At 38.6% G+C, this 21,532-nt stretch overlaps 1 protein-coding gene across 1 annotated transcript in view; it reads left to right on the top strand.

The window, feature by feature from the left end:
- Positions 1-12,751, top strand: part of TSSC1 (tumor suppressing subtransferable candidate 1) — a 93,847-nt gene extending 81,096 nt beyond the window's left edge. The window contains exons 7-9 of the mRNA XM_009887923.1: positions 1,521-1,688; positions 2,917-3,084; positions 12,415-12,751. Of these exons, the coding sequence (XP_009886225.1) occupies positions 1,521-1,688; positions 2,917-3,084; positions 12,415-12,589 (511 nt within the window). The 3' untranslated portion in view covers positions 12,590-12,751. The remainder of the gene's footprint in view (positions 1-1,520; positions 1,689-2,916; positions 3,085-12,414) is intronic.
- Positions 12,752-21,532: the final 8,781 nt, after the last annotated feature.

The following is a 21,532-nucleotide window of genomic DNA, read 5'->3' as shown; positions in this document are numbered from 1 at the left end:
AAGTAATATCCTCTATATAATAGAATCACAGAATAGTTTGGGTTGGAAGGGACCTTTAAAGGTCATCTGGTACAACGCCCCTGCAATGAGCAGGGACATGTTCAACTAGATCAGGTTGCTCAGAGCCCCGTCCAACCTGACCTTGAATGTTTCCAGGGATGGGGCATCTACCACCTCTCTGGGCAACCTGTGCCAGTGTCTCAACACCCTCACGGTAAAAACTTTCTTTTCCTTATGTCTAGTCTAAATCTTCTCTCTTTTAGTTTAAAACCATTACCCCTTGTCCTGTCACAACAGGCCCTGCTAAAAAGTTTGTCCCTGCCTTTCCTGTAGGCCCCCTTTAAGTACTGGAAGGCCGCAATAAGGTCCCCATGCAGCCTTCTCTTCTCCAGGCTGAACAACCCCAACTCTCTCAGCCTGTCCTCACAGGAGAGGTGCTCCACCCCTCTGATCACTTTTGTGGCCCTCCTCTGGACTCGCTCCAACAGGTCCGTGTCTTACCTGTGCTGAGGTCTCCAGAACTGGATGCGGTACTCCAGGCGGGATCACTATCCTGAGACACTGCCATAGCTGTCAGGATAGGGCTTAGTATAGGCCTGGTACTTATGGAGTTACTTTGCTTTGTATTAGTAGTTAGGTATTAATAGCAAGAGACTTCTCTATCTGGACTTGACAGGAGACGATATGTAGAGTGCAAAGAATACAAAGTTTTGGTCAGTTTATGTTTTCTGAAGTGAAAAATTTATTTAAAAAAAGAAAAAAGCTCATTGACAAATTCTGGTGAAGATTGTATGAGACTGTCAAATCTAAGCAGAGCTTTGGACGATGGTGGCATTGAGAAAACCGGTAATGCAATAATGGAAAAAAAAACCCAACCCAAACCTCAAGTTTAAGAGGCAAGGTAGGGAGACAACCTGATGGAACGTGATGTTTTGAATAAGGATGCTAGGTCGTTAGCAGTACTACAAATGTTTTCTGAAGTGATTCAGATGGATAAGTATGCGCATGGCTGAGCAGTTTAAGGGCCACAGGTAAATTAATTATAAATGCCAGAGCTTAAGAAGGTAAATTCAAAATAGAGCAATAATAAAAAGCTGTTGATGCATCCCTTGCATCTCAGCTTTTCATATAGGGAGAACTAGATGTCATAAATACAGAATTAGTATAACTACTTAGTGGGGTGGAGAAGCTCTTACTGGAAAATACTGTGGTTTAGTAGCAGAAATTTCATAACAGTTGTTAAAGAGCTTTGCTAGAATCATCTGGAACTACTGTTTCCTTTTAGCTCCAGATGATCCTAATGCAAACAAGGAAAGAGCAAAGCTTCAGAGCAAGCTGAGAAATCTATACAAGTCGCTGTTGTTAACAGCTGGGATTTCCCTAAACTGTGCACTAGCAATGGGAGCTGTAGGTCTGCGGGTGCTATGGGGATTATGCAAGTTTCCAGGGAAACAGATTCCTGTCAGTGGAGTGCAGTTAGCTTTTTATAGACCATTTAATTTTTTTAATGTGTTTTACAGACAGATATATGGCATAGAAAATGCACACGGACAGCTGGTACGAGACCTAGACTTTAATCCCAATAAACAGTACTACCTGGCTAGCTGTGGAGATGACTGCAAGGTGAAATTCTGGGACACAAGAAATGTCACTGAACCAGTGAAGACACTAGAGGAGCATTCCCACTGGTAGAACAAATTATCCGCATGCTGTTTTGCGGGTGGATGGCTTATGTAATTTATTCAGCTAATTATTTTACTGTTTAGGAACAATGCAAGCTAACTTTGTTTGTGCTATTGTGAATAATCATTTTTCTGCACAGAGGAAAGGTTTCAACATGTGAATGTTACTCGTGTGATTGTAAATTAAGAGTTTTAGACAATGTTAGTCTAATTGGCAAGAAACTGTTTTTGACCTTGTTGGGGCATAGGGTACGCCTTTGAGAAGCACAGCACAGAATTTGGCTTGTAGGGGCCAGCTGGGACAAGGTGTGTCTTCCCATATTGAGCCTCATCTGCTCCACCTGACATGCAGAAAAGCAGCTGCTGTCTGTCCTTCCGTTGAATGGTTGAAATGCTCAATAATTGAGCCCCACTTTTTTCATGCTTTTTACAGCCCTTAAGCCAGAATATGCAAGTCATTTTATTCTCTGAGATAATATTTAGAGCCTGTATCTACTGCTCTCGCCTGTGGCTGGAGCAAGGAGAGAATCTTGTCTGATGTTTGCAGACTTCAGTGATTAAGAGATGAGCAGTTCATATTTTATAAAATTTGGGTTGGAGTAATTCTTGCGAAATAAATCTGGACCCTGAAGCTACTTTGACGGAAATGAAGATGTGAATTAACAGAAGCAGCATTTGTACTTTTTTCCAGAAGATTAAAAGAAAAAGAATAAAACAAGAACTATAAGACATTTAGTATTAACTTGATATGTAAAACGTAAAAATTGAAGAGAAATATAATCCTACTTTTGTTTTAGGGTCTATTTTAAACTTTACTGTAAGAATGTTGTGAGATTTTTATTTAATGGGTTATTTCTAATCTGTATTTTGCTTTAGGGGAATTTTTATATTTGGAACTTAAATATTTATCTGATTTACTAAACAATGAATTGGCATGTGCCCTCAAGGAATGATACCACTGAATGGTGTGTTTTGTTCTTTGGGTTATTTTTTTCAGAACTTACTTGTTTAATTTTAAAGACGCCTCGTGTAAAACAGATGATGTGCAAGCTTAAAAGCCAAATGAAGATGGCAAAAACCAGTCTTTGGAATGAAGCATGTTGCTTCTGTGTGTACTTACAACACTAAAATCAAAGATCAATTTTTAGTGCTGTTTTTTAAAAAAAATAATCATTTAACATTGATGCACTACCTGCCAAGAATAGCCGTTGTTGATTCTGATTTCATTTTTTAGGGTCTGGAATGTCAGATACAATCATTCTCATGATCAGCTGATCCTTACAGGAAGCAGTGATAGCAGAGTTATCCTGTCTAATATGGTATCAATTTCTTCTGAACCATTTGGGCATATGGTAGATGATGATGAACTAAGTGACCAAGAGGACCAGCATCAAGAAGAGAAGTATGAAGTTTCCCGAGTTTTATGTAGATGCTTAATAGTTTGTCTTTACATTGTAATGGTTAACATGCTGTTTTTTTGCTGACTAGGATTTTTGTATACAGGCCTTTCAGGTAAGTAGTTCTGTGTTCCTACTTCCTTCTTCTTTATTCAGAGTCTTGGAAGGAATGCACCTTTTAAATCTGAGCACGGTTACTATATGTTCACTGGTGGAAGGGGGACGGTGGTGCTGATGACCAGTCCTGAAGTCCACTGGATAGTCAAAAGATTCACTTTAAGGGAGCTCTGGGTCAGGTCAAGCACATACAATAGTCTGGGTTAAGCAAGAGTTGAAATCTGCTTTTTGCATTTTCTGTGTATGTGTTCTAACCTTTAGGAAGCGTTACCAATCTAATGGTGAGTTTCTGCGTAGGTGGAAGAAAGGAAGTGTAAATACAGTAATTTTTGTAAGTTTTGCTCTTAATATCGCTGATTGCTCTAGAAACTAATAACTCATCAGACCTACTTCAAGCAAAACAGGAAATTGTTTTTGACACTCTTGGTAGAGAATAATGCATGTTATTGCAAGCATTTGTAAACACCATACATTTGGGTGTGTAAGGAATCATATATTTTGCGTGTGAATTTCGGAGGGATGGAGTTTTTACTAAAGAGTTAATGGAAATTCCAAAATAATATTTTTTCATTCTCCATTTTTGTGTTCAACTTTTTCATTGTGCAATACATGGTGCTTGTTTTCCTCTCTGTACTTCTTTATGAATATATATATGTATATAGGGAGTTATGTAGATCTAGTGTGGGCTGAGGCTTTCTCATTTTGCAACTAGCTTACATGGTGATCTTCAGCAAACTCTTCCTTTACAAAGAGAAGATAATGATACTGAAACTTGTAAAATATTTTGAGACCAACAGGCTTTAGTCTATATTTTTCTATTATTTTCAGTTGTGAATATCTATGTTCCACATGTCTGCACTGACTAGTTGTTTTGTTACTTCTGTTAATTTATTTTAATACAGAAAGCTGTCTGCGATGAAATAGGCAGATTACCTCCTGAACTACCTTTTTAAATGAAGAATAGTCAGATGGGATGAGAAACAAGGAAATTACAAAAAAGATCCCCCACTTACTCAGCCGTTTGCTGGAAGTTTCAGTTAAAATTCTAAATAAAGTTTAGGTTTTTTAAGGTTGCTCCTGCACCTTTATTTTATTGATAAAGGTGTAGTTTTTCTCCAAATAGCTTTGACATTTTGGCTTCACATAAAGGACTTTGAAACCATTTTTTTATATTAAATAAAGAAGCTATCCCATATATAGAAATGGTTAATTTTAAATGTACAAGATGTTTCTAGAAGCAATAGGTGATGTAAGTGCTTGGAAGATCAAGGTGTATCAGATTACCTAAAAAAAATATTGCTCACATCAACAGTACATACCTACTGTCTGGAACATAACTAAACTACATCATTTTAAATATGATGTACCTTTTTGTTCCTTACCTTTGGCTGGGGATTGCAATTATTCTGTTCTGAATGGAAGGTAAATTACATTAATGGAAGTGAGAAAGAGACTACATTTTTTTATATATATGTGGTGGGAATGTATTAATAACTTCACAAGTAAATAGTGTTCTGACAGATGCTGTATAGTAGGTTATCTGGAGTTCTGAATTTCTGCGGATTGTAGGCTGTATAGGTTACCTCATTAAAACACAAGTGATGGTTTCAAAAATTCCTATTCTAGAAACAAAGAATACGCAAAGCAATACAACAAATGTAACATAATTTTTCCTTTGGCTATGGGATGGATGTAAACCACATCATGAATGACTTGCAATGATATAGAGCCCTTGCCTTTTCCCGGAGGCTACAAGAGTATCAATACTGCATTTACTTTTTAAATATATGCTTTTCAGCTGCTAATCTGTTCTCTATACAACCTGGGAAAGCACGTTAGCTTTTGTAACATTTGCTTGGTACTCTGACAGTCTTAGTTTGGGGTTTTATTTTCCCCCTGCTTGTTATGAGTTGAGCTGGAAGGATGTTTGCAAGGTGCTCACCAGCCTTGAACTGTTGCCAGAGGAATGTCTGTTTAGTTCTGAGTGCACTAATGAAGCAGGGAATAACAGCTGTTGAGAATACTTCTTGTTAGTCAATGACTAGTGCAAAATATTTAGGCTTTAGTACCTGTTTTGCTCCTGAAGACCTCTTTGAAGAATCTGTTTGGTTTTTTTTGCTTGGGTATGTTCTAGACTTTCAAGAAAGCGTTATATTCTCATGGGGTTCATCATTATCCTGTTTTGGAGGACATCTGGTTTGCTATTAAATAGCACACGAATCTTGAAAAAGAAAACACCTTTCTTTTTCGAGTGTATCTTGAAATACACCAGGAAGAGCAGGTGTCTGTATACCTAGTATCTCCAGCCAGTTACCTTCAGACTGAGTGACCAAATGTCTCTCAAAAGAAGGTTGAAATATCAAGTGGAAAGAAGGAGAAAGGCTCTTTCCTATTGGGCTACCTATTTTTTGTGTTCTGAATAAAATAACTTGTAAAAATACTCCTTGGATTAAATATAAAAATAAAGAGAATGTACCAATTAATCTTCAAAGTTTTGTGGGGTTTTTTTTCTACTTAGCAAAAATCCCCATATTTTAAAAATGTTGGCTTGTGATACTATTCTACACAGCTAGGAGTTCTGAGATCTTTAAGACTCATGTTAATTTTTAATATATTTTGGAGTGAACTTTCTAATTTTTATTGTATTTCTTGGCTGGAGACACGAGCAAGTTATACGTCAGTTTAACCCTTCATTATTCAGCCATGTAGAACTATGCATGAGTCAACCCACTCATTTATTCTTGCCAGATTTTCTGTAATAACTGCCTACTTATTAAGATTAGCAACTGAAAAATATTTATTTGGAGAACTTTTTTTTTTAAGAAAAAAATACAGTTTCACCAAGTAATGAATAGACAACAAATCAACAGTTGCTATATTCTGTTCTTACTAAGGAATTATTCTTTGAGGTTTCTCCTTCGGGTGTTTGTCCATGTATGTGTTGACATCTTGGAACTTTATATGCTCCCATCTTGGAGACCGGAACACGCTTGCGTAAGCAGTATAACTAGGACTATTGCATGAGGATCTGTCTCTTGCCGCAGTTGAATGACCTTCAGTTGCTCTTAACTGCTGATTCAGATCAGAGCAACTAGTTTTCTGTCTCTTCTCTACTTTTTAACTGCTATTGTTGTTGTTTCTCTCATCAATCATAAAGTAAGAGCAGCCTCCCTGGATCATATCAAAGGTCTCCCTCGCCTGTATCATGTTTCTGATAGGCAGCCAAGAGGAAAGATTATAAAAACAGGAAAAGGAGATACTTCCCCTGGGTATGCTTCTAGCTCCTGACTATTTGCAGCTCAGGGACCTTTACTACCTTCTGAATCATCTTTGGAGACTTCCCATTCTTCCTGTTAGGATTTTCTTCTGCTATCAGCCTTATTCTTTAGTTTAGCTCTTTTCACTAACTGTGTTTTTCGTTTGTTCCAAAACATGCTAGCTGAGCATGCACTACCTTTGTGAAATATGTCTAGGAGAAATATGCGCACTGTGTTTGTTTTCTTGCACTGGATAAGGAAAGGCTTCAGTGCTTTCTCACTGGAAAGCCCAAAGCCTCTGTCGTAAGTACGTAGCCTAAAGAGACTCTGTCCACAGCGAAGAGATATAGGCCTGTGGCCAGAGGAGAGCTATGGTGTATTGGGCTCAAGTCCCTAGTCTGAATAATTCAATGCACAATTCAAATATGGAAAAAAATTAGCTGAGAAGTGGGGAATGAACTACTCTACTCGTAGCTTAATTTCTAGCACCTTGACCCACAGGTAGAAAAAAGGGTACAAAACAAATGAAAATAGAAAGATGAGGTGAGTATTTGGGGTGCATTAAGCTTTCATCCCCAAAGCTGGTGTTCCTGGGTAAGAACATAGGCAGTGTTTTTCGAGGCCTCAGTTTGAACAAAATGTTAAAATGTAGTCATTCCACATCTATGGATGCAACCAATTAAGGCAGGCTTGTCCTTGGCCTCTCCTCCTTTAATGGCTTTGCACTCTGATGTTGCAAGGACTTCTTCCCTGCAACACAGGACTTGCCTTAACTCCAACGCTCCTGAATGTACCTGTTGGTTCCCTTTGACATCTACAGAGCACTGAGAACTGTCTTCCTCCAAAGGGGAGTGGTGACTGTCTTATAACCTTTCTTCATTCTTTGGTCGTCCAAAATCCTTACGTTAGTGAGCAAGTCTATATTTCGTTGTATTAAACTAGTCTGTCGTTTTAATTCTACATTGCAATTTCTAACAAGAAACAAAACCTACTAGGTTCTTGCAGTTTAGTGTGACCATCTTTAGTCACTAATCAAGTTTCATTTTCTTTAGTTATTGCAATATATTTATTTGCCTTATAGGTTTTAATTTTAAACTCTGTAGGCCTGTGTTTGGTATGTTGATGATACGCTGCATGAGAAGACCATTTGCTACCTTAGGAGCAAATCTACAAGAGTGTTTTCAGTCTTCATGACTTCTATGGCCAGAACTTCATTACAAATCTCAATTGATAATGGAGGACTTACAGAAAAGGTTTTTTTCCTTAAAAAGTATCCCTACCAATGAAAAGATTTATATGGTCAATAACACTTTGAGCTTATACATCAGTCCTGAAGAGGAAGCCATCCTTAAACTTGAATTTTGCAGAATGACCTATCCGCTCCCTTAGCTGTCCTCGGAGTTTACAGACTTAAGATGTCTGCTGTGTTTCCACTGGCAGAAGTGATTGCTAAGGTCACTCTGCTGCCTTCTCCCTTATGCTATATTTTTTGACAGTATGTTCTAAGCTTATCATTATCTTTGTTATCTATTGAAGATTGTACCAAAAATTCACATCAGGGATTTTTTTTTTGTGTGTTTTTCCTGAAATCTTAGGTTTCCATCTTTTTCACCATAGTTGCTAAGTTTTCTCCTGCAGTTAAAGGGAAAGGGCATCTATGGGGCTTATTCTGGAGTCCACTGGCATGCTTCTCAGGATTCATTTTGGACACTGCAGTCCATGTTCCTGCTCTATTCAGTCACATCTATTTCATAGTAGTATTAGATTGAAGAGGATTTAATTTTGACTGTGATAAGGAATTAATGATTTTTTGGTGACTCTGAAAAGCATATTTTATTGAACATTGTGGTGACAAAACAGAATGGCAAGCACTGCAAACTTAAGTGGTTGTTAGCATGAGAAGTAATTGGAAATAACAGCTCTCTACATGAAAACAATTATCCAAGGCTTAACAGGCTTCTCTCTCAAGTCTGTAACACAATTAACCTCAAAGTTATCTAGTAAAATGAAAGCTCTTCTCCTTTCATAGGAGAAGCTGGTAGGGGTCATGCTATGTGAATAAGACTACAAAGAGAAAGCAGTCCAGTTTCAGCTCTGTGTGGCACAGGTCTTAAATTTATGCAGGATGTAGGTAGAGATTAAAAATTTCTTACTATGAGTTCTTGATGACATAAGAGTTTGATGCCTTGTCAGTTGATGCAATGCAAGAACGTATATAAGGAAAGAAAAAGGTGCTTTAGTCTGCCCAGAAAAACTCTTTAAAATACTACAGGAAAATGTGAAACTAAAGGAACTTTTTAAGGGGCAGGGAGATTTAGGACCAGGAAGAAAATAATTTACTAATCTTGCCAGGCATAACAATTGATTACTAAGTGCGCTTATCAAATATAGTCTAGTCAGACTGCTCTCTCAAGGGGTCAATAGAGCAAGCACCTACACCTGGGGTACACTAAGCTAGCTATAGCTTAGCAACAACCTTTTTATACCCGTAACCTGCAGCTTTCATGTAAGAACAGAAATCTCTGTGTTTTGGCAACAATCTGAATTGCACGTATTAAAGTAGCATCGAAGAAAGTTTACTTCATATCTGCCTCTGTATAGATGCTCTTCCTGTTTCTCAACTTTCTAACCGGCAAGAAATTTAAGTTCCTGAACTCTCCTCCCTGTTCCAAAACCTACCAAAGGTCTGATGACTGTCCTAGTATCCAGTCCACTTTGAATGCTCTCCCCTTCTGTGTCCGGTGTCATGCATCTAACATAAGAAGGCAAATAACCTGGGCATTGTCATCAGGGGTGGTAACTATGAAATGGGAAGTTTCAGAGATAAGAATCATGCACATGCAAGTATAGCAGTATGCTTTTACTCATTGCTACATTATGACTAGCATATTAGAAAAAATACACTTGTCAGTGCTATGTTATCTTAGGCTCTGAAATTACCTATTGTATGTTAAGGAGAAATAAAATTGTAGCAGCTGATAAAAACAGAAGGATAATTAAAATATCTAAATAGACAAAAACATCTCAAGATAAATATAAGTTGGTTTGTGTATGTTCCACTAGTATGTGCTGTGGCCAAAATAATCTTTTTTGTAGACTGTTTTTTATATACAGATATATAAATTGTTTTGAAAAGGTTATTTGTTACCTTGCTTAAATAAATGTTGGTGTCGTAGCTGTTAAGTCTGTAACTTCTTGCATTAACCAAACTATGTTTAATATCATGGGAGTTAGGAGAGTTTGAGCAAATTCTTTAATAAATAAAAATGTGCAAAAGCTGTGTAAAATTTCATTGAGAGGAAATAGTTTGTTGTGGGACTCAGAAACTGAACAATTGTAAATATCCTAGATTCATATAGATTCAAAAATAGTATCCTCAACCTATTGTTAGATTACCAAAAAAAGCACACACATAGCCAAAATGCAGACAAAACTGAGGTGTTTTCTTGGAAGTCTCTTATCATGGGGTAAGATGGTCTGTCTCCAAGAGATTTCTGTTGTGAGGAAAAGAAAACGCACCACAACCAACCTTGCTGCTTCTGTTTTTTTAATTATTTTTAACAGTCTTTCACATACATTAAATAAATTCTATTCTTTATTCCACCAGTACAATCAGTGTGGGCTTATTACCCATTACATCATTTAAAGGCTAATCTATTTTCATTCATAGTGTTTGTAAAGGATGCTCGTGGACAGTTTCTTTTGGATCTTCTGTGTTGTTCCTGAGACACATGTCACTTTGAGATTATTTTTTTCCTCCCTGATTATCTTGTATAGTATCTAGCTCTTTTACACCAAGCGATCACTTCCATAAGAATTTTATCAGATTCTCAATAACTGTCTCAAGGCTATGCCATTCTTACGCACAAGTAGTCTACACATAGTATTATCATAGATCTACACTATTTAAAACAAACAAACAAAAAACCCACTAAAAACTGAACTCACACGGGCTGCGGAACCACATGGAATAGCATGCTTTCTTTTTCTGGGAAGGCACAAAATCACTTTCATGCCCAAGGAGAAATTCAGTGTATAGACAATAATAAAAGACAGTTAAAATTGTAGTCATAAATGGAAATGGCAAACAGAAGTTCATCTACGGGCGTCTTTCCTGAACACTCATTCCCCTATGACTTCTGTAAATTAAATTAGATGAACTGTGTTATTTAAATGAAATGCTGAAACAGCTCAGAGCATACAGAAAATAGTATGATCTAGAAACTTGTTTGTCCTTGTTTATCCAACCTTTGGTTAACCGAGACTCCTGGTTAACTGAAAGTCGGTCGTGTCCCCTGACAGCCATGTGCACCGTGCATTACTCCCCTGCTTATCCGGAGAGACATCTGAAACCTTCAGAATAATGGAGTTGTGGGTAAGTGGGTGAGCACCGCATGAAGCACATTGCTGTCTGGGGACGTGACCAACTTTCACTTAACCAGGCATGTCAGTTAACAGGAAGTTAGAAGAACACATTGCGGGAGATGAAGTGCCTGTGTGTGTGTGTGTTTATTAGCTCTCTGCTGTTAGATGGTTTGGATCAAAGTACATATTTAGGAGGACTGTGAAACAAGCCTGCTCTTTGCAATTAACCAGGGGTTGCTATGACCTTTTTTTGTCAGTTGACCTTAAATGTAGCATAAGTAAATGATAAAAGTCCTTGAAACTAAATATCTGAAGCTGTTCTGCAGTATCAGACTGTTTTTCATTTATTCATTAAATTCAATTGAATTTTAATTGTGGTGTTAGACTCGCAGCTGGTTAGGCTGGGTAGGTGGAGCAGCCATATCCTGCAAGCGATTCAGATATGATACCATGTACTTTTTGTGATTGTCAAGACTTGTGCTTTCACAGAGCAGCGGTAAAGGGCAAAGACGGCCAATAACAACACTTCGTTCCTGTAGTAGCATCTGTTTAAATGATTGAGTGGCAGTCACAAGGCTCTTTGTCTTTGCTTTCTGTTAGGAGGATTGCAGCCTTAATACGAGGCTGTTTCTGGGAGGCAGGGGGATGCTTCTGAAAGGCCGACTGATTCCTGTCAGACAGAGGTGATCCTCTGTGGGTGAAGGAGCTCTAAGGTCATCCTCTGAAAACTCACCTACCCTGCAGCTACAGAATAATGTGCTGTGGTGTTGCTGTGAGAGGAGGGATTGGCTCGGCTCTGTGAGTGGAGGGGAGAAGGGCTGTTCTCAGCTGGCAGAGCACAATCGATGACTCTTGGGCGGTTTGGACCTCCGAGAATAGCTTGAATCTGTTCTTAAATACTTACAGTGAAAAAGAGAATCTGTCTGTCCCTTGTGATGTAGGTGAGCGGGAGCTGTGGGTGTTGCATGAGAGCTGAGGTATACGACGATAGGTGAGAATCCGGTGTTGGTATAACTCTAGGAATGGGAGATAAAAATTAGAGCGTTTGGAGTGGTATCTCCATCTCCCTTCCACTGTTCTGGAGAGAATGGGTCCAGGGTGGCAGCACAGGAGAGATTGTGATGTTAAGGACTGCAACTTCTTACCTACCTATGTGTCTCTAAGATTATATATTACTTTAAGAATTCAATTAACAACAAAGGGAGAAAGGAAGGGGTGGAGCATGGTGAGAGAAAAGATGTTGATTTAGTGGATTTAGATCATACCTCGTAGTTTAACTTGCTTTAGAGAGAGAGGTGATTAGTGTAGGTTCTGAGACACTTGGAAACGTACCGAAATTGAGAATAACAGGTACTTTGTCCCTGCAAATGGGGTCTTTAACATTGACTTAACTCGGCTGTATTAATCTAAAACATAGGTACGTGCAGATATCTAGTATAAAATATTTCCTTAGAGCCTACTACTGCATTCTTATACTTTAAATGGGAGGTTGTGTATCTAGATGTGACACTTAATATTGCCTTTTAAATCAAGAGTGTTCACAGATCCTTACTATTTTCTTTTTTTTTTTTCCTTTTCTTTTTCCTTCAATTTTAGGATTAAAGAGCCCATTCAGGACAGTGTAATAGCTACCTATGAAGAACATGAAGATAGTGTATATGCAGTTGAATGGTCCTCAGCAGACCCGTGGCTATTTGCCTCTTTAAGTTATGATGGCAGACTTGTTATTAACAGGGTTCCCAGAGCTCTTAAATATCACATACTGTTATAATTTGTTTGGATTCTGGTGGAGTTGTTATCTTGATGTACACAGTCGGTAGGTATTGTTTGGGTTTTTTTCAGGACCTATTTTTATTAAGTATAAATGTTCAAATTTTGTTAAGAATATCTGTATTAATACAGACACTTTTAATTTGTCTTTTGTATTTGCCTTGGAAAACTATGATGTATTTTCTGAAGGCTGTGCTATGTAGATTATTTTTTTTTTGGAGGGATTAATCACTTTGTGAATTATAACGTTTCTGGATATACTGGGTACTTCCCATACTATTGCTTTATTACTTCAGCTTTATTGCAAATATAGTAATTACAGAGGTGTTATGCTGATATAAAACTGGAACAATGTAGGGTGCATGTAGCAAAAGCGATCTACTTGTTTACAATAATAATATTTTATCTTTCTGATATAAACAGCCTTCTGTTCTTAGCTAGGGCCACATTCTACTAACTATTCTGGTCATTCTTCAGTGTCTATAGATACAGTTGGGAATGGTCTTAAAAGGCTTTCTTAATTCAGTCTAATATTTTAAACAGGTTTTTCTCCAATTTTGCATATCCTAAGAAGAAATGTTAATGGTGGAGGTGAAACCTTCAAAATATATTTTTCATTTAAGCCTTATGGTAGTATCAAGAAATTAAAATCCTGTCATTTGCAAACTAAATGCAATTTTGAGCTATGTGTTGTTCTTGGAAACGATATTAGTCCTTAGCGAAATCTCTTATACACTCATGTATTATCCCATGTTTATAAAACTTAGTTTTGCTGTCGTATATTTTGAGAGGCTCTGGAGCTATGCCATTGTTAACCTGGAAAATCTCTTTAGTGTTTGTAAGTAGTCTCTCTTCCTTATCCTTTTGGCTCTGTGCCATTCTGCAGCACGCTGACATGATGTAGCAGGCTTTCAACTAAGCACAAAACATCCGCTGCTATATCCTACTCTTCGCAATAGCTGACCCAGGTGTTGGTGACTCTCTTGTTACAAATGCTGAGAACAGGCAGATGCTGCCCTGCAGGAGAATGCACAGAAAACGTGAGATGTAAATGGAAGGCATGGAGAAGCACGTCTGTACGTACTGATGCCCCCTTTCCTCTGGCATAGCGTACTGTTAAGATGAAAATTCTGCTGCCTGTTCTTTGTGTACTCGGGCTAACCGCAGCAGTAATTATTCCCTGTTCCTTTTCATCACTATTATTTCCCATTAACTTCAGAACTAGGGTATGTGCAACGGTGTTGGTTGTGGTAGCATTGTGTAAGACGACTCTGAAGAAATGGCAAGAACATGGGATGGAAAGATCAATACCGGCCTCTTTCTGTGATTCCTCCCGTTGTTATGGCAACCATTGGTGGTAGTGTTGAGGGCCAGCCTGCTGCTCACCTCTGCTTGTCCTTACCCGCTCTTGGATCGAAACATGTCCAAATGTGATTTGTTGTGTATACACAGCTGCTTCTGTGAGAACATGCTTTGAGAGCATGACTGACTGCCATAGGCCAAAACATCCAGAAAACATGAAAGTTGAAGTCTGTTTCTGGCTTTCTTAAAGAGCTTGTTTGGAAGAATTCATAGGAGTGAAGTAATCTAATTAAATCATCTGTACTATTGTTTGTATTTGTGTTACAATGCAGCCTGTGTGCTCCAGAATGAATGCTTCATTGGAAATTCTAATGGTCTGATCATCTGCATTAAGATTTTAAACTTGTGCTGTTTCAAATTGTCTCAATCTGTAATTAGGCATGAGCTATTCACCTGTATACTGTAAGAAAAATTACATTTACAAATCAGCAGTGTTTCAGTTGTCTGAGTATCAAAATCCTTGGTTGGGCTGCAGCTTTATATGCAGAGCTTTCAATTTTCAGACACAAAACCTTATTCGTTTGTGCGTGTGTCCCCCCCCCCAAACCCTGCAGTATATCTTTAGTATACAGCAGAACTCTTTAAAACTTTCTTCACATTAGCAATAAAGGTCTAATGAAGCTTTATTGTCAGCTAATGTATGTGGCTTGCAGTGTGAAGGTGATGGGAAATTACATAACAGTATGTGGGAACTGATTTCATTTTTAACATGTAATAAATGCGGGACAGATTTCAGACTAATTTTGATGTGGCTGTATTTCCTTTAATATTGTAAGCTTATACAAGCTGGAAAGCTCTGTAAACAAATAATATCAAGAAATATTTTCTTTTGTTTTAGTTTTGTTGAATGTGTATAACATTACTCAGTTGGGAAGAAGGGAGGGGATGAACACCGGGAAGGAAGGGAGTAGCAGGTCAAACTGGAATGAAACATGTTACAGTAGAATCAGAAGAGCAGGAAGGGTCAAGTTTTAATCATTTTCAGCTGCCTGTAAAGCAGGAACTGAGCTACATATACAGCACTGGCAGCAATATGGAAATGACCTTCAGAAAGGGAAAGCTTTTGACAAGGTTCCATCCCAGGCTGTTAGAGAAAGCAAGCTGCTGTAGGGTAAGAGGAAGGGTTCAAAGATGGTTAAGTAACTGATTAAAAGACAGCAAATAGGAAGCAGGAATAAATCATCACATTTCATGGCAAAAAAAAATTAGCAATGAAGTCTTGCAGGTATCTGTGCCTAGGCCTGTGCTTTACAGTATACTCGTGACCTTTTGGAGAAAAGGGCTGCATAGAAATATGGCAAAGTTTGCAGATGATGTTCAGAGTAGTAAAGATGACTGACTGAAGAATTATGGAAGGGCCTTACCTCACTAGATGATAGAATGGTAGATGAAATTCAGTGCAGGAAATGTGAAGTAACACATAGGAGAAAACAGGCATTTCACATAACTCCTGGGGACCATTAGTGTGTGGCCATTCCTACTTGGAAGTAAGATCTTGGGTTTTTCGTAGATCTTTAAAAATGTCAGCTTAATAGAGGTTAAAATTTTAATTAAAATTTTGGGAATTACTATAAAGCAAATAGAGAAGAAAATAAAGCATTGTTAATCCATTAAATAATTTATATTCATAAATCTGCCGTGTATGTGCATCTTGAACATGGCGTGGTTCTGGTTTCTTCCATTGCAAACCAAATGTAGTAAAACTGGGAAAGATTTTAGAAGAGGCTGACAGGAATGATGAATAGCATGCAACACCTGTGTAAGGATAACTAAATAGACTGAAAGGCAGATGGTTGAGAGGGAATGATAAAAGTCCATAAAATCACAAGTGGCAGAGGGAGAGGATGAATAGGGAGTGATTGTTCACTGTCTCTCCTGATACCAGGACTAGAGGTTATTAAATGGAACCTGCCGGTGGTGGCTCAAAGCATACAAAATGAGATGGTCTCCACAGGCTTGAAGGTGAGCTATGGCACTCATCTTTAACAACCCCTTCCCCCTGAAAAAAAAAAACCAAACAACAAAGCAAAACACCCAAAGAAACAAAAAAAATCTCATTAATGTTAAAGATTACATGACTTGAAAAGAACTGAACCAATACTTGAAAAACGAACCCATTAAAGGCTGTTAAATATAAAGGCAGCATCTCTGGGTTAGAAAATCCTTTTGAACCCTGAGTTGCTGGACACTACAAAGAATACTGGCAGAGAACCCTGGTGTGCTTGTCCGGTCTTTACTTACGTCCCTGGACATGTGCTATTTGCCTGTAAAGGCAGAAAATAGACATTAAAAATAATAACTTATTCTCGAAAGCTTTGTCTCTACTGCTGAGACAGCATGTTGCTCCTTCATGTTTCTCTCTCACGACTCTTTACTTTGGTCATAAGTTGTGTTTTAGGGGATTTCAGAAAACACTTGTGTCTCAGGTGAATTTCTTACAGAATCTTAGTATTATTTCTGGAACCTACCTTGTTGCAAAACCCTCCTTGGCAGTAAGACTGTAGAGGCAAGCTGATTTCTGTACAGCAAGTTGTCCATCACTGCTTCAGAAATTCAAATCATGGTCTAACTGGTCTCACGGCACTGGGTTGTTCCAGTGTCTCATAGAGAATGCTGTTTATACATTCACATGTCAGCATTGGTAAGTGCATAATTGTTGTGTTTTCAAGCAAACACTTCTTACATGTTTTTTCCTTTCTTTGCAGATTGTGTCCAGGTAAGAAGCTTAAATAGGTTTTGGTTTTGAAAAAGTGAATTATGGTTTTCCTTAAAAATGTCAGATTGTCAATGTTGCCATCTAAAAACTTGTTTTATTGCAGATTTGGTGCTGAAAAATCTTTCCTTTGTCACCAATCTAAGATATGTGTGTGGTATGGAATTACACAAATGCTTGAGATGTGGTATTTTTATTCCACAGAAAGTGAACTGTTGAAGGAGAAAAGAATTGATAATTTTTTTAAAGGGCTTGAGCATGGCTGTTTAATGAGAAGCTTGAAATAATCTGTTTCACTTGAACTAAAAATGGTGCTAACTTAAAATTAAAAAAAACAAAAACAAAACACCAGAAAAGCAAAACCCCTCAGTACTGACCTGGACTTTGCCTGTGGTATCAGAGCTAAAATTAGCCTGACCTGTACTGAAGCTCATGAAGTTAATGAACTGCTTGTCAGCTTTAGAACTAATGAAGAACATGTATTGGATGGCATGGGGAAACAACGTTTGCTCCAGACCTATTCTCCTTTCCTCATACCTTTTCCTTTCACAAAGGTGAGTGGAGAGAAGCTGACATACGATCTGGCTTATGCTCAACACTAAAATTAGTTGGAAACAGTGCTTTGTAAAGAATTAACCTGCCTGACCATTTTCTTTTCCAACTGACACCAAAAAGCATTAGTTGTGTATTTGCCTCTTCATTTCTAATTCCCCAGTCTTACAGCCTGGTACCTCTTGCAGTATTTGAGACTGAAATTCTGCAGCTTGTTTAAGGTGGCCTTCAACAGTATCTTCTGACGATAGTCTGCCATGGTGAGACACCATGAGGTAGATATGCCTTTGACATAACTGAAGCAATGAAAAGCAGGTAATGATAACTGTTAAGATGAGTATTTGGATACAAGCTCATAATGCTGTAGAGCTGCTATTTGGCTTCACAGAGGATGTCAGGGTTTGGGGGTTTTTTGCTTTTTCTAGGGGATGTGAAGAAAGCACTTAAGGCTTTGTTGTGGAGCCTGTGGTATGAATGCCATTCTAAGACTGTAGAAAGCCTATGACTTCTGGAATAGCAAGTGAAGTGACTGAGGAAAGTGCAAATCAGTTTTTAGAGAAGCCTGGCCTTCCCGTAAAGGGAGCTGCTGGGTGTGAAACCATGGATACTCTCCAGAACAATTTGCGCATTGCTCCTGCTCATTCCACCTGCCACTTTGGTCAGTGAGGAACTAGTGAAGTGAGAAGAAAATGACAAATAAAGATTTGGAGAAAAAGAAAAAGGAGAAGAAAAAGTAAAAGGAAGACTGACAAATACAGAGTGAAAACTGAATTGAAAAAGACAACATCAGGGAAAGATCAGTTTGGAAAACAGAAGTAGGAAAGACGGAAGAAATTGGCAGTCAATGAAGAGAAAGATACAGAGATAAGGAGTAAAAAAATGGAGAAGAATTTTTGTTTGCTTGTTTGAGCTATGATACTAAAGGTCCTTAAAATCTTACATGTTACTCTCCCTGTGTTAACTGATTTAAGCGCTAGAGAATTGCTAGTTTACATTGCAGCATTTTAGTTCTGATATTGGGAGATGGTTCATTCAGAATAGTTGCTGTCAAGTTTGGCATAAAGAAACGTGTTCTTGTTGATCCATAAGTTATTAGTCCTAACTCATAGGTTTCAAGGGGTTAGGATTTTCAGCTGGTCATTATTCTTTTCAGAGATCAGGTATGCAACTGCCCATAGGAGCAGTTGTTATCAACCGGAGGAGCAATTCCCCGAGAGGCAGGAAGAAAAGTTCAAGTGGGCTGTTTCTTGAGTCACACTAGTTAGATCTGCAAAAACATCTGCTTATGACAGACACTGTTTCTCACCTTGTTCATAACTTCAGGGGAGTATCCTAGTGAGAACAACTCAAGATACTAGATGTGATTAATAAGGTGTCTGAGGTACATCCTCCCTTCCACACTGACTTACCTTATAGCAAGAGAATTTTGAGCTGTTCTTGAGAAAATCCTCCTGGTTTTGATGATACAGTTTTTTGGTGCTGCAGCAGCCCCAACTTCATAAAGGGTTTTTAGTGCTCCAGCACAGAAGATAGCTTTGGGGAGAAAGAGATGAATGAGTCTTACTAAATCCAGGAGCCAAACTGCCTGCGTGGAGATGCATAGCAAATATGTGGGTTGCTGTTGCCCTGGAGCTATAGCAACAGCTGCCAAGCAGCTGGGCTGAGCAGGGAGGACCTCTAACGTACCTTCTCAGCAAATTGTCCATTTATTCTGATGCTGCCCTGAGTTCAGGATTTTGGCAGGAGGAACTATGGAAAAGCTTTTAAACAGAATGAATTTAGAAGAGTATGGGAAACCTCGGAAAACCCAAAGATACCACATACTAATCGGCAAGTCTAGATGAGCCGATCCTGGGGTGGTAATAGACTTGGCAGACAAATTCTCTGAACCACTGCCAGTTTCTAAAAATTTGCAGAGGACTGAGAAGACAAGAAAGACTGGAAAACAGCAGAAATGGTATTGACATTTGGAGCTATGTGGAACAGCAGTGCCTTGAGTTGGATGAGGAAACGTGTTTCAGAGCGAGGAAATTTTAGCCAAATTATGAATGTTTTATTTGGATTTTTTTTACTTAGACTTTTATTTATAAATGCCAGTCAAAATACTAGCAAATATCAGAAATTCTGTGATCGCATCCATGCAACGAAGTATGGACTATCCATTGTGTTACACAGAATAGCCAGAATTATAATCTGGATGTTTGTGTGATTTCCCTTACACCTCTCTGTTTTCCAAAGAGCATGGGTGGAAGGTAGTATATAATGGTAAATTTAACTTGTCTTTAAACACACATGAAAAAAAAAACAACCCAAAACATTCAAAACATACTCTTGTGGTTTCTTATAATGGGAAAGAGTTTCCCCTTAAAGTAAGTAATGAACCCTCCTTTGACTTTGTGCCTGGAAGTTGGGGCGGGAGGAGAGGGATAGTTGGAACGTGACTTTGCAGAGATTGTGGACAAGAATGATCTGTTCCCAGCATGCTGCTGGTGGGGTAAAACACTCACTTGAGTACCATCAGCCCTATCTCAGTATACATATACCAGTATTTTAAGCAGAAGTTGCCTATCTAAAGCTGCTTCCAAAAAACAGTTATGCTATTCAGGATAGTGATATACCAGCACAAACAGGAGAGCATCTTCTCAAAATTGAGAATATTTCCTTATTCTTAAGAGAGTAGCTGCGTAACAGATTTATTTGCAAGTACAAAAGAGTGAGGCTTGGGTACGTACATGTCTGCTGATAGCAGCTGGTAGATAGATGGAGCCATAGATACTTTGATGCCATTGCTTTTTTTTCTCTAAGTCAGTCTGGGTAAAATGGGAGGAATCTGGTAGATGTGTTATTATTGGAAAGTCTGTTAGGAAAAGCACAAATGAAAGCTTCATCACAATGGGAGCTGTTTAATCCTTCACAAAGCAAATACCAGAGCGCTTCAACAACTGTTCTGACCATCCTGTCAGACGTGAGTGACAGTTACTTGGATTCAGTTTCCTAGATAGAGGCATATTTCTGATGTGTATTTTAATCATCTATTTTCAGTGTTAATGCTGTTTGAATATCTTCGATCTATTGTTTGAATGACTTGGATAAATGCTGTACAATTTTCGTTGCAGTTCATAGGCGCTTCTTGTAAGACAGAGGGAAAAACTGCTTTTGTTTTTAAGGCTCTTCATGCTGCTGTATCAGGTGGTATTCTGGTTTCTGTTCTTGTATCCTATACCTCAAGGCTCAAATCGCAATTTAAATTCTGCAGGTTTTGGACTGGTCATTGCTGAGGAGAGCTGTGGATGAAGGCTGAGCATGACTGACATGTTCAGATTCATCAGAAAACAGAGTCAGCTGGAGAGAGCGAGGGAGTAATTGTTGGAGCGCTCCCTCCCTCACTGCTTGCGCAGAAAGACATAGGCTGCGGGGAGGAAGCTACCTGAGGTTATTAAGATTAATACTGCTAGAAATTCCAATCAACTCACACAAGGCTGCTCCTCAAGGCTGTCAGATGCCTACTGCTTTCTCTGATTCAGGCGGGGCCACATCAATTTTGAATTTCCCAACAGAGATTGCTATGATTTATGAGTTTAGGAGGCTGATAAATGTGGTTAGTTGAAGTGTTCATGAAATAATTGAATCAGAATAATTTCAGTCAGCTGTGCTCAATTTGTTTTCTCTCATAACCACAGGAGGGTGCAATTTTGGATTGGGAGCTTCATCTCAAGGATTCCTGTCACAGGAAAGACACTGTGGAACCTGGAATAAGAGCAACTTAATTTTGCTGCCAGGCCTGTATGACAGCCTTATGAGCTGGCTTCAGACCCATCAGAACTGGAGAGTAAGTACCTTGAGCTCTTCTGGTGTTGCCCACGGCAGAGGCTGCGCAGTTCTGGTTTATGCATTGTGGGATCGTGTCTGCTGGGAAGGATAATGAGAGTTTTATTACGGAGTGTTTCAAAACCACTTAACTTTTCAGTTGGGAGGGTGTTGTTCTTTACACTTGTTTGTAGCAAATTATTGTCAGATGACAAGTTTTATGAATATTTCACTTCTGGGTTTTGTGAATTTTTGCAGGAGTGGTGATCAGCCTCAGTTCTGTCCTTACAGTGAAGGGAGCGCCCATGCATTCCTGAAGAGTGCTACATGAAACTTTTAAAAATAAATTTGTCCCTACACATTTAGCATTTGTCTGCTGTAAATTTCCCCCACAGCTGAAAAAGGATTACGTTTTGGGTGGGTTGTCCTAGAAAGAGTAGTGAATGTAAAGGGGGCTGTGAAATGGGAAGGTGAGCAGGTTCCAGTGTGGTGATGACTGGCTGAGGTCGG

Source organism: Charadrius vociferus, unplaced genomic scaffold (assembly GCF_000708025.1).
Source record: "Charadrius vociferus isolate BGI_N301 unplaced genomic scaffold, ASM70802v2 scaffold156, whole genome shotgun sequence".
Classification (NCBI taxonomy): domain Eukaryota; kingdom Metazoa; phylum Chordata; class Aves; order Charadriiformes; family Charadriidae; genus Charadrius; species Charadrius vociferus.
Note: the sequence above shows the minus strand (reverse complement) of the source record. Positions and strands in the feature narration are given on the sequence as shown.